We start from the raw sequence: 14612 nt of genomic DNA, 5'->3' as shown, positions 1-14612 counted from the left end.
ATTTCATAATGTTTCCACAATTTAAAGGGAACCTGTCACCCCGTTTTTTCAGATTGAGATATAAATACTGTTAAATAGGGCCTGAGCTGTGCGTTACTATAGTGTATGTAGTGTACCCTGATTCCCACCCTATGCTGCAAAATACATTACCAAAGTCGCCGTTTTCGCCTGTCAATCAGGCTGGTCAGGTCGGGAGGGCCTGTTCACAGCGCTGTTTCTTCCTCAGCTTTACGTTGGTGGCGTAGTGGTGTGCGCATGTTAAGGTGACTAATCCACTGTGGGCACGTGAACAAGGAGCGCGCGATCTGCGCTATCACCCCCTGTCATCGGTGGGGGCGGCCATCTTCCTGGGGCCGCGCATGCGCAGATGGAGTGCTCTGCTGCACGGGGCTTCAGGAAAATGGCCGCGGGATGCCGCGCGTGCGCACAAGAGATCGCGGCGGCCATGCTTGCTTTTACAGATATGTGTCTTGTGTAATCGGCTGCCCTTATGAAGGAAGTATTGATGCTCAAAAAGTAGCAGAGGTAAGATGTTATTTATAATTTATTAAGGTTAAAAATTTCATAAATTGACGCTCATAAAGTAGCAGAGGCAAGATGTTATTTATAACTATTAATAAGGTTAAAAATTTCATAAATTTCACATAACCCCATAAATTTGAACAATTTACGATTCAACTTGCACTGATGAGAGTAGTACTTATCAGCTGTTGCCTGGCCATCCGTAACCTTTTCAGAGCCGGTCAAAGCTTCTGTCGTCTATGTGACAGTGTGGGAATGGCAGTGCTATGACTGGCAGTAACATGTAAAGTTACCTTCGATCAGAGTGGGTGTTTCCCACGCTGTCAAACAAATGACAGCTTGAGAGCCAGAAGCTTGTGAAAGCGTTGGAAACACCGAATGTTTGAGACCCCTATTCATTTGAATGGGGTCAGGGTTTGGGTTCAAGTTCGAGTATAATTATAATTATTGTTATTACAAGATGTATTGATTCAAATGTAAAAGGGTGGTCCCACAAACAAAGAACATTTGGCGTTTTTTTCTCATAGGCTTCAATAAAAACATAAACATATGAAGGAAGCCTAAAGGTACCCTCAATTACAGAATTTCGGGGGAAATGAAGACATTTTTGGCATGTTTTTCATTGTTTAAATGTTTATATCTGTGATTTTTTTTTCTAAGACTACCTTCACATATTTGGAATTACCTTCAGATTTCATTGCGCAAAGTTCTGAAGTTGATCCATTGATCTGAAGCAACCCCATTCAGAATATATACTGATTATCTATCACAAAAATTTGTGTAACAAAACTACAGAACTCACCCTTACCATTTTTTGCACCCTTACAAAATGCAGCATGCGTTGATGAGAGTTGTAGTATTCCCAACAGATGGAGTACCACATATTGGGAACACTGTTTTAAAGATTGCAGTCTTATTGATCATTTTTCCATAGAGTTCTCGATAGGAAAAGTTAATAACAACCGCAAAATTTCAGTTCAAGATTTCTGAATAAAAAAAAAAAATCTAAATTCATGACATTTTTACAAGTCAAAATTAATACTGCAAATTCGGCTTTGGGAAAATGGCCGCCGCGATCTCTTGTGCGCATGCGCGGTATCCCGCGGCCATTTTCCTGAAGCCCCGTGCAGCAGAGCACTCCATCTGCGCACACGCGGCCCCAGGAAGATGGCCGCCCCCACCGATGACAGGGGGTGATAGCGCAGATCGCGCGCTCCTTGTTCACGTGCCCACAGTGGATTAGTCACCTCAACATGCGCACACCACTACGCCACCAACGTAAAGCTGAGGAAGAAACAGCGCTGTGAACACGCCCTCCCGACCTGACCAGCCTGATTTACAGGCAAAAACGGCGACTTTGGTAATGTATTTCTCAGCATAGGTGGGGAATCAGGGTACGCTACATACACTATAGTAACACACAGCGCAGGCCCTATTTAACAGTATTTATATCTCAATCTGAAAAAACGGGGTGACAGGTTCCCTTTAAAGAAAAATAAACTATAAATGTTTGGCATGTGCATACTCGTACTGATCTGTAGAGTCATATTGCCAGATCAGATTTATTGCATAGTGAACATGGTAAATGAAAAACCCCAAAAATAATTGTGGAACTGCACTTTTATTTGCAATTTCACCACACTTGGAATTTTGTTCCAATTTTCCATTACAGTATATGGTAAAATCAATCGTGCCATTTAAAAGCACAACTCATCCCGCAAACAACAAGTTTCTATGTGGCTATATTGATGGAAATATAAAAAAGTTAAGGCTCTTGGAAGAAGGGGAGAAAAAAACTAAGATGAAAAAAACGCAAAGTGGCCATGGCGGGAAGGGGTTAAAACAGCAAAAAATGCAAACCATTAAAGACATGTTTTACAGCAAGTCTTCAGAAGGGGTGCTGACACTTCATCCACACCTTTACTACTGGGCAAAAAGAAAGCTATTTTCGGCGAACCCTCTCCTTTCTTCCTCTTGTTTTTATGGATATTTTATCTTTTATGTCCATTATTTTAGGTATGGCTGTATGGTTGTTTTGTTATTGCTCACAGCTGGTTTATATCATTTTATGTAGTGATATCACTTCACATTTTAAAACCTACTGAACTCGGAACACTGATTTCTAAAGATTGTTACAATGTATGTGACCTCGGAAACCATTAGCGGGACTGTATTCTATTTTTGAAATTGTAACATTTGTTTATTTCCATCCTGATACTGTTATGGTCTTTTCTAAAGTCTGAGCTCACATATATATATATATATATTTATATATATATTGCTGCTAGCTAAGGCTTTTTTGAGCTTAATGCAACTCAAGCGATCACAACTGATGAGAAAATCATCAGTTGTCAACAGACTTTCCACAACATCACAATGTTGGATCAAAAGTTGTATTGGAAACAATGGGTTCAGGTCCTAAATAAAGCTTAGGATAAAGCAATTACGAAAATTATGAAGATGTTAATTTTCTATTAACCTATCTCTGGCTTTGGGATCTTTTAATATTTGTTCATTTTTCCCAATTATAGAAAAAATTGTTGAGCTATACCTGCATTGCTGTAAGAATATTGGCCAAAGCTTGCCCATATGTGTCATGGCAGTGAACCGCTAGAGCATGGACGGGAATCTCTTTCATTACAGCTTCCAGCATTTTTCGGATACTACCTGGTGTTCCAACTCCAATAGTGTCCCCAAGTGAGATCTCATAACAACCCATACTGTACAGCCTTTTAGACACCTGAGTAAAAAACAAATAATACATTAGGTTGCATATTTATGATCTTTGGCAGTATTAATTTTGACTTGTAAAAATGTCATGAATTTAGATTTTTTTTTTTTATTCAGAAATCTTGAACTGAAATTTTGCGGTTGTTATTAACTTTTCCTATCGAGAACTCTATGGAAAAATGATCAATAAGACTGCAATCTTTAAAACAGTGTTCCCAATATGTGGTACTCCATCTGTTGGGAATACTACAACTCTCATCAACGCATGCTGCATTTTGTAAGGGTGCAAAAAATGGTAAGAGTGAGTTCTGTAGTTTTGTTACACAAATTTTTGTGATAGATAATCAGTATATATTCTGAATGGGGTTGCTTCAGATCAATGGATCAACTTCAGAACTTTGCGCAATGAAATCTGAAGGTAATTCCAAATATGTGAAGGTAGTCTTAGAAAAAAAAATCACAGATATAAACATTTAAACAAGGAAAAACATGCCAAAAATGTCTTCATTTCCCCCGAAATTCTGTAATTGAGTGTACCTTTAGGCTTCCTTCATATGTTTATGTTTTTATTGAAGCCTATGAGAAAAAAACGCCAAATATTCTTTGTTTGTGGGACCACCCTTTTACATTTGAATCAATACATCTTGTAATAACAATAATTATAATTATACCCGAACTTGAACCCAAACCCTGACCCCATTCAAATGAATAGGGGTCTCAAACATTCGGTGTTTCCAACGCTTTCACAAGCTTCTGGCTCTCAAGCTGTCATTTGTTTGACAGCGTGGGAAACACCGACTCTGATCGAAGGTAACTTTACATGTTACTGCCAGTCATAGCACTGCCATTCCCACACTGTCACATAGACGACAGAAGCTTTGACCGGCGCTGAAAAGGTTACGGATGGCCAGGCAACAGCTGATAAGTACTACTCTCATCAGTGCAAGTTGAATCGTAAATTGTTCAAATTTATGGGGTTATGTGAAATTTATGAAACTTTTAACCTTATTAATAGTTATAAATAACATCTTGCCTCTGCTACTTTATGAGCGTCAATTTATGAAATTTTTAACCTTATTAAATTAAAAATAACATCTTACCTCTGCTACTTTTTGAGCATCAATACTTCCTTCATAAGGGCAGCCGATTACACAAGACACATATCTGTAAAAGCAAGCATGTTTTATATCAACAAATATGAGTGTAGCAATAGTCTTATCATCGCTTATAAACTCTTGAGCTTTAATCCAACTGTAGTCTCTAAGGGAATTTGTCACATCGGACACCAATATTAACCTGCAGATATAGAGTCAGCTTAATAGCGTTGTTTTTATTATGCTTTACTTGTATAATGTCATGATATTCTGCAGCACTTTACAGATATTATCATCGATGTGCCCATTGGTGCTCACAATCTAGATTACCTTTTGATATGTCTTTGGAGTGTGGGAGGAGACCAGAGTACCAGTGTGAAACCCATGCAAGCACATGGAGAACATACAAACTCCTGGCAAGTGTTGTCCTTGGTAGGATTTGAGCCCAGGACCCTAGCACTGCAAAGCAACATTGCTAACCACTGAACGTGTGGCACCTGGGAGAAAATGAAATTAGTAAGCATGTCCCGGCACTTTGACTATCAGTCAGCTCTGCAGTGCATCAGTACAGAGCTGGCTGTCAGTCAAAGTGCCGGGGGATGCTGTTAACAGTGACTGTAGCCACAGTGACATGCCTGTATGGCTGAAAATCTGTGACTACCGGGTGGAACAAAGTTCATTTTCTTTTGAGTCCAGTACTTTTAGTAGGTCGACCAGGATCCTTTCTAATGCTAATAATTATAATAATTTGAAAATTAACCATGTATCTCTAAGTTAATAGCATTATTTGCCATGATAAGTTTACTTTAAAGACACAGAAAGCTAATTCCTCCATTGCTTTTTAACATTTTAAATTATGTGGTGTTCCATGTATTAGTTATATTTATTCTGTCTGTAACTCAAATTTTAGTTATTCCACATGTATCTATTTTTTATATTTTCATACATTTGCACAAGAAAAATACTTACAAATTCATTTATTTTTGTGCTCCCATATTTTGAGACCTATAACGTTTTTCTTTCAATACAGCTGATCATATACAAGTTTGTAACCACTTTGTATTACTTTCATAAGGCTGGAACAGTCTACAAGTGAACGGCTGAGTATGTACACACAAAACAAGCTCAGAAATCATACAGGTATAGAGGCTTCCATTTTGTGCATATTTGGAAGCACAACAATATATTTGTGCAGTGGAAGTGGAAAGTTTTACCGTTTCTGAAGGTTCCCTCACAGCTGGTGCTTTTAGATGGGGTTCACCAAGATTTATTGTGAGTGAACAAGTATCCTATTCCAGGAGGAAAAATGGGTACTTTTTTGCGCAATACACGTTGGAGGAAAGGGGTTCCAAACCCGTAGATAATTTTATTGTTTTTTTACGGTCTCAAAATAGATAAGGTGTTTGGGAATTCAGTGGACCCCTTTTTAGATCAGAGTAAAGATGGCATCCAGTAAATCTATCTAACATGAACTGTTTGCTTTCTTACAATAGTTAATGAATTAAAGCAACTTCAGCACCCCTTCCTTCAAATGTGAATTGTGAAAAAAAGTGCCTGTTTTTCTGTTACCACTAGTATTCCTGCATAATAAACTATTGAGGTAAATTTTCTTGTTGCTTTGAGATTACATTTTACAGAAGAATTATTCAGATATAAAACATTTCTATTGTGTTTCTACAACTTTGTCTAACAAGGTGATTCCCAATCTTTTGTCACATCGCCACCAAAGCCTATTCCTGCAGCTACTGATTCCATCACCACGCCGTCTTCACTCTGCAGGCATCGCTGGTGATAGAAGAGAATTCAGAACCAGAAGCTCTGGACGGCTAGGGCCATCCAGCCATGAAGGTAAGGGTGTATGGGACATGCAGTGTTGTCTAAGGCTATTTTCACACTAGCGTTAACTGCAATCCGTCACAATGCGTCGTTTTGCAGAAAAAACACATCCTGCAAGCACTTTTGTTTTTTCCCCATAGACTTGTATTGACGATGCATTGCGACGGATTGCCACACGTCGCATCCGTCGTGCGACAGATGCGTCGTGCTTTGGCGGACCGTTGGGAGCAAAAAACGCTACATGTAACGGAACTCCGCCCCCACCTCCCCGCACCTCACAATGGGGCAGTGGATGCGCCGGAGAAATGCATCTGCTGCCTCCGTTGTGCAGTGCATTAAACGCTAGCGTCGGAATCTCTGCCCGACGCATTGCGACGGGGAGATTCCGACGCTAGTGTGAAAATAGCCTAATCTGGCCATATGGATGTGTGTGCTGCCATGCCCAGCTGATGTTATCAGCTCTTTGTGTCAGCTAATTGGAAAGCAACACACTCTTCTAAAGCTTCCAGCAAACTGTTGGAAGCTGCCAGATATAGTTTTGTGCTCCTCTGGCTGCTCCTGCTGGTCTGTGCCCCCATTCAGATGCTTATTCCATGGCTCAAGGCCAGGGGCCCTTGTTTGGGTCCAGATTCCTTTGCAGGAGTTAAGGGGTGAGGGCTAGGGTTGCCCCTGGGATCTGTTAGGCAGAGCTGCTTGCACTAGCCCTGTCTATGTTAGCCCTTTTGAAGCTGCCAGGCAACCACTGACAGATGTATTAAACCTTTCCTATCTTGAGATTCACATACAATACTGAGTTATATCCAGCATGGCCCTATTGTAGTGTCACCCTGAGCTCACCATTAACGATATAATGATAGCCAAAGCTTCTCAACAGACGTCTCATTTAGACCTTCTGCCTATTCTACCCTTATTGGTAGCATACTTACATTCAGGGATTGCCATATTACCCCTATTTTGTATTCTCCCATCCACCACACTATTACATCCAGCTTCAAGCACGGTCTTCCCAGTAGGGTTAGTCATAAAAGTCACCATCTGGTGTCATTCACTTTATAGCTGTATGCTGGACCTGGTGCTAAGGAACCAAGCTGACAGAGAGATGTGATCCACAAATCATGGGTCTGCACGCATTACATGGTTCTCGAGCCACAGGTTAGGGCTCTTGATCTAACAGCTGTAATTCTTGGTCTGTTCTTGAGTATAGAACCCACATCCTTTTAGGATTGTATATTTGTTCTCCTAAAATATACTTGCCTTTAATCACATAGAAGCAAATTACATTATAAAGTGGTTGCTAAATCGTTTAACTTTGATGATTATTAGGGGTACTTTATTTTTAACAAAATGCAACAGATAGTTTGTCTACTCTAGTAATTCTATTTTCCCTGAGACGTGCTGTAGCTGCCCTCCAATTAATTTAATCATTCCATAGGTAGTAAAATCTTATCTGCTGAATCATTCTATTAATTTTCTTTCAACGTATCTACATTTTTTATCTGTGCTTGAGCTAAACACAATTAGCCACTGCCAGCAATGGCATACACAAGCAGGCATCAAAATGAAAAGCTCTCTGCAAAGAACAACTTGACTAGAAGGCTTCTCAACTGAGTTTATGTCCAGAAATAGTGACTGAATACACTTGGTGTGATCATGAGGCTAGACTTATAGATATCAAGGAAACTGAAGAAGAAAGGAGCAAAAATCCAACCTAGGCTGCCTTTCACAGTCAAAAGAACAACGAAACTCTGCATTATAGCAGAGCTCCTGCCTGCAAAATATTTTAACCCCTTCAGATGGATTTACATTGTGGGACGTTACAGATCAACGGAAGGTATGTATATTGTTGGTTTATTATTTTTAATTTGATACAGAATGAGGGTCTACAGGTGGATTGAGAGAGCAATAAAATATTAAAACAACCTGTGTGTTTATTTCATTAAAATACTTTTCAATAATGTGTGTGTGTTTTTTTAACCCTTTCATACAATTGGATTAATAATGGATAGGTGTCAGAATTGACGCTTCTCCATTATTAATCTGGCTTAATGTCACCTTACAATAGCAAGGTGACATTAGCCCTTCATTACCCCATATCCCATTGCTACACAGGAATGGGAAGAGAGTGGCCAAGTGCCAGAATAGGCGCATCTTACAGATGTGCCTTTTCTGGGGTGGCTGGGGGCAGATGTTTTTAGCCAGGGGGGGCCAATAACCATGGACCCTCTCCAGGCTATTAATATCTGCCCTCAGTCACTGGCTTTACTACTCTGGCAGAGAAAATTGCGCGGGAGCCCACGCCAATTTTTTCCGCAATTTATCCCTTAAATTTAATAGCTAGAGCGCCGAAATTTTGCACATACACACTACTAACATTAGTAGTGTGGAATATGCAAAAAAAAAGGGGGGATATGACATGGTTTACTGTATGTAAACCATGTCTCATATCATGTCGGGTTTAGGCAGGAGAAATGAAAAGCCGGCAATTGAATTACCGGCTTTTCTGCTATATCGCGCTGAGGTAAATATATAATAAAAAAAATTTCCCATTGACTTGTATTGGGTTTCGTGTTTCGTCCGATCCCCGACCCCGACTTTTCAATAAGATCGGCTGATTTCACTCGACCCGACTTTTGAGAAAGTCGGGTTTCGCAAAACCCGACTCGACCTCAAAAAATGAAGAGTCGCTCAACCCTAGTGCCGAGATCTCCATCTGCGCATGCGCCACCCCTGGAAGCCATTTTCCCAGAGTCCACCGCATAGGAAACCATAGAACTGCGAGGGCTCTGGCCTTTCACAAAATGTCGGCAGAGCCCCGCAGCACTAGAGACACCTGTGTAGCACTGGATACCCATGTAGCACCAGACGCCCGCTGCGGCGCGCCGCACATCGGAAAATCCTCTCATCTCAGTCTGTGGCCTGCAGCAATGCTACACTCTTTCCTCCTTCAGCAGTGACCCTGGGACCGTGCTCCATCATGGCTGGTAAGGTATATCCATATTATAAGATGCACCACCATTTTCCCCCAAAATTTGGGGGAATAAAAGTGCGTTTTATAATCCAAAAAATGCGGAATTTTCTTCTACTACTGTGTCTCTATTATTAGTCTGTCTAAAAAATGTTTGTACCCTGCAGCCAATTTTTTGTGAATAGTGATTCTAAAAAACATTTCTATACATGGATTTGTGGACCCACTGAGGCACATGGCTGGGCCTGCCCAAGGAAGAGGGATAGCCGATCGGCTACCTGGTGTTCACTGGAGTTCCTGATGGCGGTGACACACTGAGCAGCAGGTGGCCACCAAATTCCACTCCTGGGCAGGGCCTGATACTGCAGATGCAGACCCCAGGGGTCAGGTTCGCAGACACTGAAAATGGCTATGTCTTCGTTCAGACTAGTAAGTATTGGCCCCTCTACTGAACGGTTACTGACATGGACTCGGGCTCGGTTGAGACATGACCGTCTCGAATACTGGATCAGGGTTTGACTGCACATGGACCTGAGGACAGTGTTCAGGCTCTGGCTGCTCACAGACCAGGGGATGAGGTTCAGGCACTGGTTGCTCCAGGACCAGGAAATGAGACACAGGTTCTGGCTGCTCTAGGACCAGGGAACTGCGGGAAGAGGACTAGCCGCTCCATGACCAGGGGACTTCGGATACAGGACTGGCCACACTGGGACCATGTGACTCCATAAGGTAGAGAGAGTTTTTTATACAAGATGACTCCTAGCAATTGGAAATGTATGTACTGGTTAAACTCAATGTTTCTCAGCTACAATCTGAGGGCACTTATTACATGCGTGCGCTACACCTTTAAAAGCAGAAGAACGCGCACATGTCATCCGCCATTAACTGCGGTGCGCACATGCAGATCAGGAAAAATTAAGCAGGAGCACACCAGGGACCACACCGAGGGCTGGGGCAGTGAGTAAAATGGCGTCCCTGCATGGAGGAAGGAGACAGCATGCAGGGGTGACGGACGTAGCGCTACGTGCAGCTATCTCCTTCTCATTTGTGGGCAGAACATTTTTTTTCTACCACTGAGTTTTTATGAGTAGTGTTTCTAAAAAGTTTTTCTACTATGCAGCCGGCTCTTTCCCATTTGTGGGCTGAAAAAATTATTTAAGTCTGCCACTGTGTCTATAAGATTAGTGTGTTTAAAAAATTTTCACACTCTGTCGCCATGTCACGATGTTACCACAACAGAGCGGAGCCAGAAGACTGCAGCTACTGGTGGCTCTTTCTCCGCTGCTGAGAAGAAGCACTTCTCCAGTGTATTAAATGTGTTTGTTTCTTTCAGCAGAACAGGGGATAATCGGCCATGTTGGAGAATCCTGCCTTCAGCTCTGCTTAGTTAACCACTCCTCTTCCCTATAAAACCCGGGCTTGATTACCAGGTCCTTGTCTAAGTTAGCATTAGCTACACAGATCTGGAGTGAGAGAATCTGGTATGGTAAATGAGAGTTGAAGGAGCTTACTAGCGACTGTTGCTTGGTTTGTACACTTGGAAATTCCTTCTTCTTTCCCGTTTTAATTTCTTCCCCCTCCCTACACACCCTGGTGTATACCTCTGTAGTATGTGAGTGTATATTTTGTGTGTTTGTATAGTTTTCTTTATATTCTTGTCTCTGTCCCCCTGTCTGTCGGGTTGGTGTACTGCAGTACACAGAAGTGCCTCTCTTCCCCATGTGGGGGAAGGGGACAGACGTAGGGCTGTTGTAGGAAATAAAGCAAGGGCGGAGGCCCTGACATCTTTGCCATCTGAAGTATACTGGGGAACAGAGAAAGCTAGGGCGCCCGCTAGTCCCAGGTCACTTGCCAGTGGAATTATGACACGCCACCTTTTTGTGATTAGTGTTTCTATGAAAAAATTTCCACTGTGCAGCAGTCTCTTTCCCATTTTTGGGCCGAAAAATGTGTTTTATTCTACCACTGTGCCTATACACATAATGTTTCTAAAAAAATAGTATGCAGCTGTCTCTTCCCCATTTGAAAAAAATATTTTATTCTACTGCTTTCTTTATTCAAGTAGTGTTTCTAAAATAGTGTTCTATGCAGCCATCTCTCCTACATGTGGGTCAAAATTTAAAATGTAAAAAATGTTTCTACTTTGCAGCCATCTTTTTTGAGCTGTGTCTAAAAAAAATCCCTTTTGCTTGCCAAAAAGCCTCTGTTTTCACTGTACCAAAAAGCCTATGGGAGTACTGTGGCAAAAAGCTTTTGATTGTACTGTACCAAAAAACCGCTGGGAGTTGTGAGCCAAAAAGCCTCTGAGAGTACTCTGCCAAAAAGCCTTTGTGTGTACTGTGCCAACAAGCCTCGGTTTCTACTGTACCAAAATACATCTGGGAGTACTTTGCTCAAAAGCCTCTGTGTGTATTTTACCAAAAAGCTCTGAAAATACTGTGCCAAACAGTCTTTGTACTGCACCAAAAAAGCCTCTGTAAGTATTGTGCCAAAAAGTCTAAAAAGCTTCTGTGTACACTGCAGCCGTGTTTGTACAAGTAATGTGCCTAAAAAATAATTATACTCTGCAGATGTGTCTGTACAAGTTGTGGCCCTAAAAAAGAGTTATACTCTGCACTCATGTCTGTGGGAGTACTGTGCCATAAAAACAAATGTTTCTAATCTGCAACCGTATCTGTGGGAATATGGTGTCAAAAATCCTGTGTGTGTACTCTGCACGCGTCTGTCAGAGTACTCTGAAAAAAGCCTCTGTGGAGGTATGTGTGGGTGCATAACAACCACATTTTTTATTTTTTTATTTTTTTATTTTCTAATTTGGTTAGGATCCAAAATATTATGAATGGAAAATGGAACAAACAATCTCCGGTGGAAAATAACAATGGCTGGGTGAGTTTGGTATACTTCTATATTCAGACGAAGGTACAGACAAGTCCTGTGGGATCTAGGCCTGGTTCATTTTAATGAATGTGAACTTGCCCACATTAGCTGTGGATAGGTGCATGCACCAGTCTGTGATCACACCTCATGCTGTGCTAAACTCACGTTCTGACAGTACACTTTCCGCAGGGAAGGCCAGCACCTCCAAGGCTTAAAGGGCAGGTTCAGTTCAGGCCATGTGTTCAATTTGGAGATCCAAAAGTTAAAAGGGCCAGGCTCATCACTTAGTACGTAGAGATGTATGGACGCATACTTTCATCATTCCGTCAGTACTGTGCCTACCAGCATGCAATTGTATTCTTGCATATTACGATTTTGTTCTAGTGACAGAAATAAGGATTTGACAATGTGCTTGTAGCAGGGATCCAGCAGGATTGCCACCCAGTAATAGGAATTTGTAACAATCTGGTCAACTTGTCGATCGTTATGCAAGCCTTATGTGTGACATACTGCCCAGCAGCAAAAACAAGCTGGCATTGTTGGGAAGTGTATCTAAACCAAAAAGAGAAAGAAGGGGAGCTTATCAACCGTAAAGTACGGTGCCAGATATACAGTATGGCTCAACGATTACACCATAGAATATGCCCCTATAAAATCCAGACCAGACAGGGGTACATAAAGATATAAATTTTATTGAAAAATATTAAATACACTAGTACCGGTACAAACGTTAAATATAGTGGCGCCTGTACAAACAGGACAACAATGATAAAGCAAAAGAACAGCTACAAAGGAACGGTGCATCAGATGTAATACCGTATAGGGGGATGCACTAAAGACTGCACAGAAAAAGTCCCTGCTGCAAATACCTACAACACCTGAAGCCTAGATGCCGAACAAATAATAGCGCCCACTGAAGTCAATATGGCATCTCATAAGAGAGAGCATGTGAGAATGTGAGCCATATGATACCAGCCCCGCACGCCCAGAATGCTGGGTCGCAAGGCTGTGTCATATGAGACAAGGTATGCCGGATAAAGCATAAATCAAGATATAGTAAATAAGTGAACCTTAGATGTAAATACCTTGAGACATCGTGGCCACCAGGTGCAGGCGTGCAGACAGGGCACAGAGAGCCTCGACGCGCGTTTCACCGCCTTGGCTTCGTCAGGAGGCGTGGCTTATAAAAATTGTTGGGAAGTGTATCGTCTGTATCCTCTGTATCCCTCCAGCCATGCTTCAGTGATGCTCATGATCTACTTTGAGTGCCACCGTGCGGTGAACATGGTTGTTCCTCATCCTCTTCCTCATGACCTCACTGTCCCTGTCTGGAAATTTGTGTACCTGACCACTGTTGGTACACATCCTCCCAAACATGTTTGGACGCCAGACCTGATAGTAGTGTGAATGTTCCCTGTTTCTCCTTCTCTTTGTCGTGTGCCACAACCTCATCCATCATTGCCTGAAGCTTCTTTTTTTCTAGGCAGCACACAAGCTTTGACCATGTTTGTGAAGAACTCAAAAGAGCGCAACACAGCACACATGTCTCACATGGTAGCACACTTGTTGGTCGTAAAGTGGTTTTGCTCTGAAAAGCAACTCACCTGTGTGTGCTGCAGCTCAAATACCAGTATTGCCTTTTGCTGCTCGCACAGTCTCTCCAGCATGTGAAAGGTGGAGTTCCACCTTGTTGGTACGTCGTATATGAGATGGTGAGTGGGAAGGTAGAAATGAAGCTGCAGCGCAAACAGGCGAGCAGCAGTTGAAAAGCATGCACGGACAGCAAGTACTTTCAGCAGCAGTTCTGACATTGACACAGTGTAATAACCAGCCGTGTATTGTCAGGTACCTTAACTCTGCTGTCCTACTAAACCACTTCTGTCCTTCCTACTCCTCTGGTTCTACCCTCTGCAAATACCTTCATTGTATCCCAATTCCACAAAGTATCTACTAAAAAGCTACTAACACTGACATACAAAGCCATGTATAATCTGTCTCCCCCATATAGCTCATGACTAATCTTCCTCCTCTTCCTCCTGTGCCAATACCTTATTCATCATCGTCTTAAGTGTTTTTTCAAGGAAGCATAGAATTTGAGAGGGTAACGCTGTTGATGGCATCATCAGCACTGGCCATGTTCGTGGAGTACTTGAAGCAACGCAACACTGCACACACATCCCGAATGGAGGCCCACTCATTGGTCTTGAAGTGGCGCTGTTTCACAGAGCGACTCACCCATGCATCCTGCAGCTGAAACTCCACTATCGTGTGCTGCTGCTCCCACAATCTCTCCATCATAAGCAAGGTGGAGTTGTATATTGTGGTTAGGTTGTACATGAAGTGGGAAGTGGGAAGGCCAAAGTGATGCTGCACCATAGACTGGCGAGCGGCAGCAGGGTGAGAAGGCCAAAAGTCAGCACTTTCTGACAAGATGAGGAGATGGTGGAGGAAGCGGAGTAGGAGGAGAAGCCAACATGGACAGAGAAAAAGATAAGGGCCGGCAGCGGTGCAAAGTAGCAGCTAACTTAATGTTTAGGGGGCCGGCCTAGATGCTTTTTCACCTTGCTCCCTCATTTTCTATGCAGCTG

At 42.2% G+C, this 14612-nt stretch overlaps 1 protein-coding gene across 1 annotated transcript in view; it reads right to left on the bottom strand.

The window, feature by feature from the left end:
* Positions 1 to 14612, bottom strand: part of HMGCLL1 (3-hydroxy-3-methylglutaryl-CoA lyase like 1) — a 203940-nt gene that overhangs the window by 37036 nt on the left and 152292 nt on the right. The window contains exons 7-8 of the mRNA XM_069768019.1: positions 4353 to 4416; positions 3074 to 3262 (exon numbers count right to left, since the gene is read on the bottom strand). Coding sequence (XP_069624120.1) covers positions 3074 to 3262; positions 4353 to 4416 — 253 coding nt within the window. The remainder of the gene's footprint in view (positions 1 to 3073; positions 3263 to 4352; positions 4417 to 14612) is intronic.

Source organism: Ranitomeya imitator, chromosome 5, assembly GCF_032444005.1.
Source record: "Ranitomeya imitator isolate aRanImi1 chromosome 5, aRanImi1.pri, whole genome shotgun sequence".
Taxonomy (NCBI): Eukaryota; Metazoa; Chordata; class Amphibia; order Anura; family Dendrobatidae; genus Ranitomeya; species Ranitomeya imitator.
This window is presented reverse-complemented; position numbering and strand designations above follow the sequence as displayed.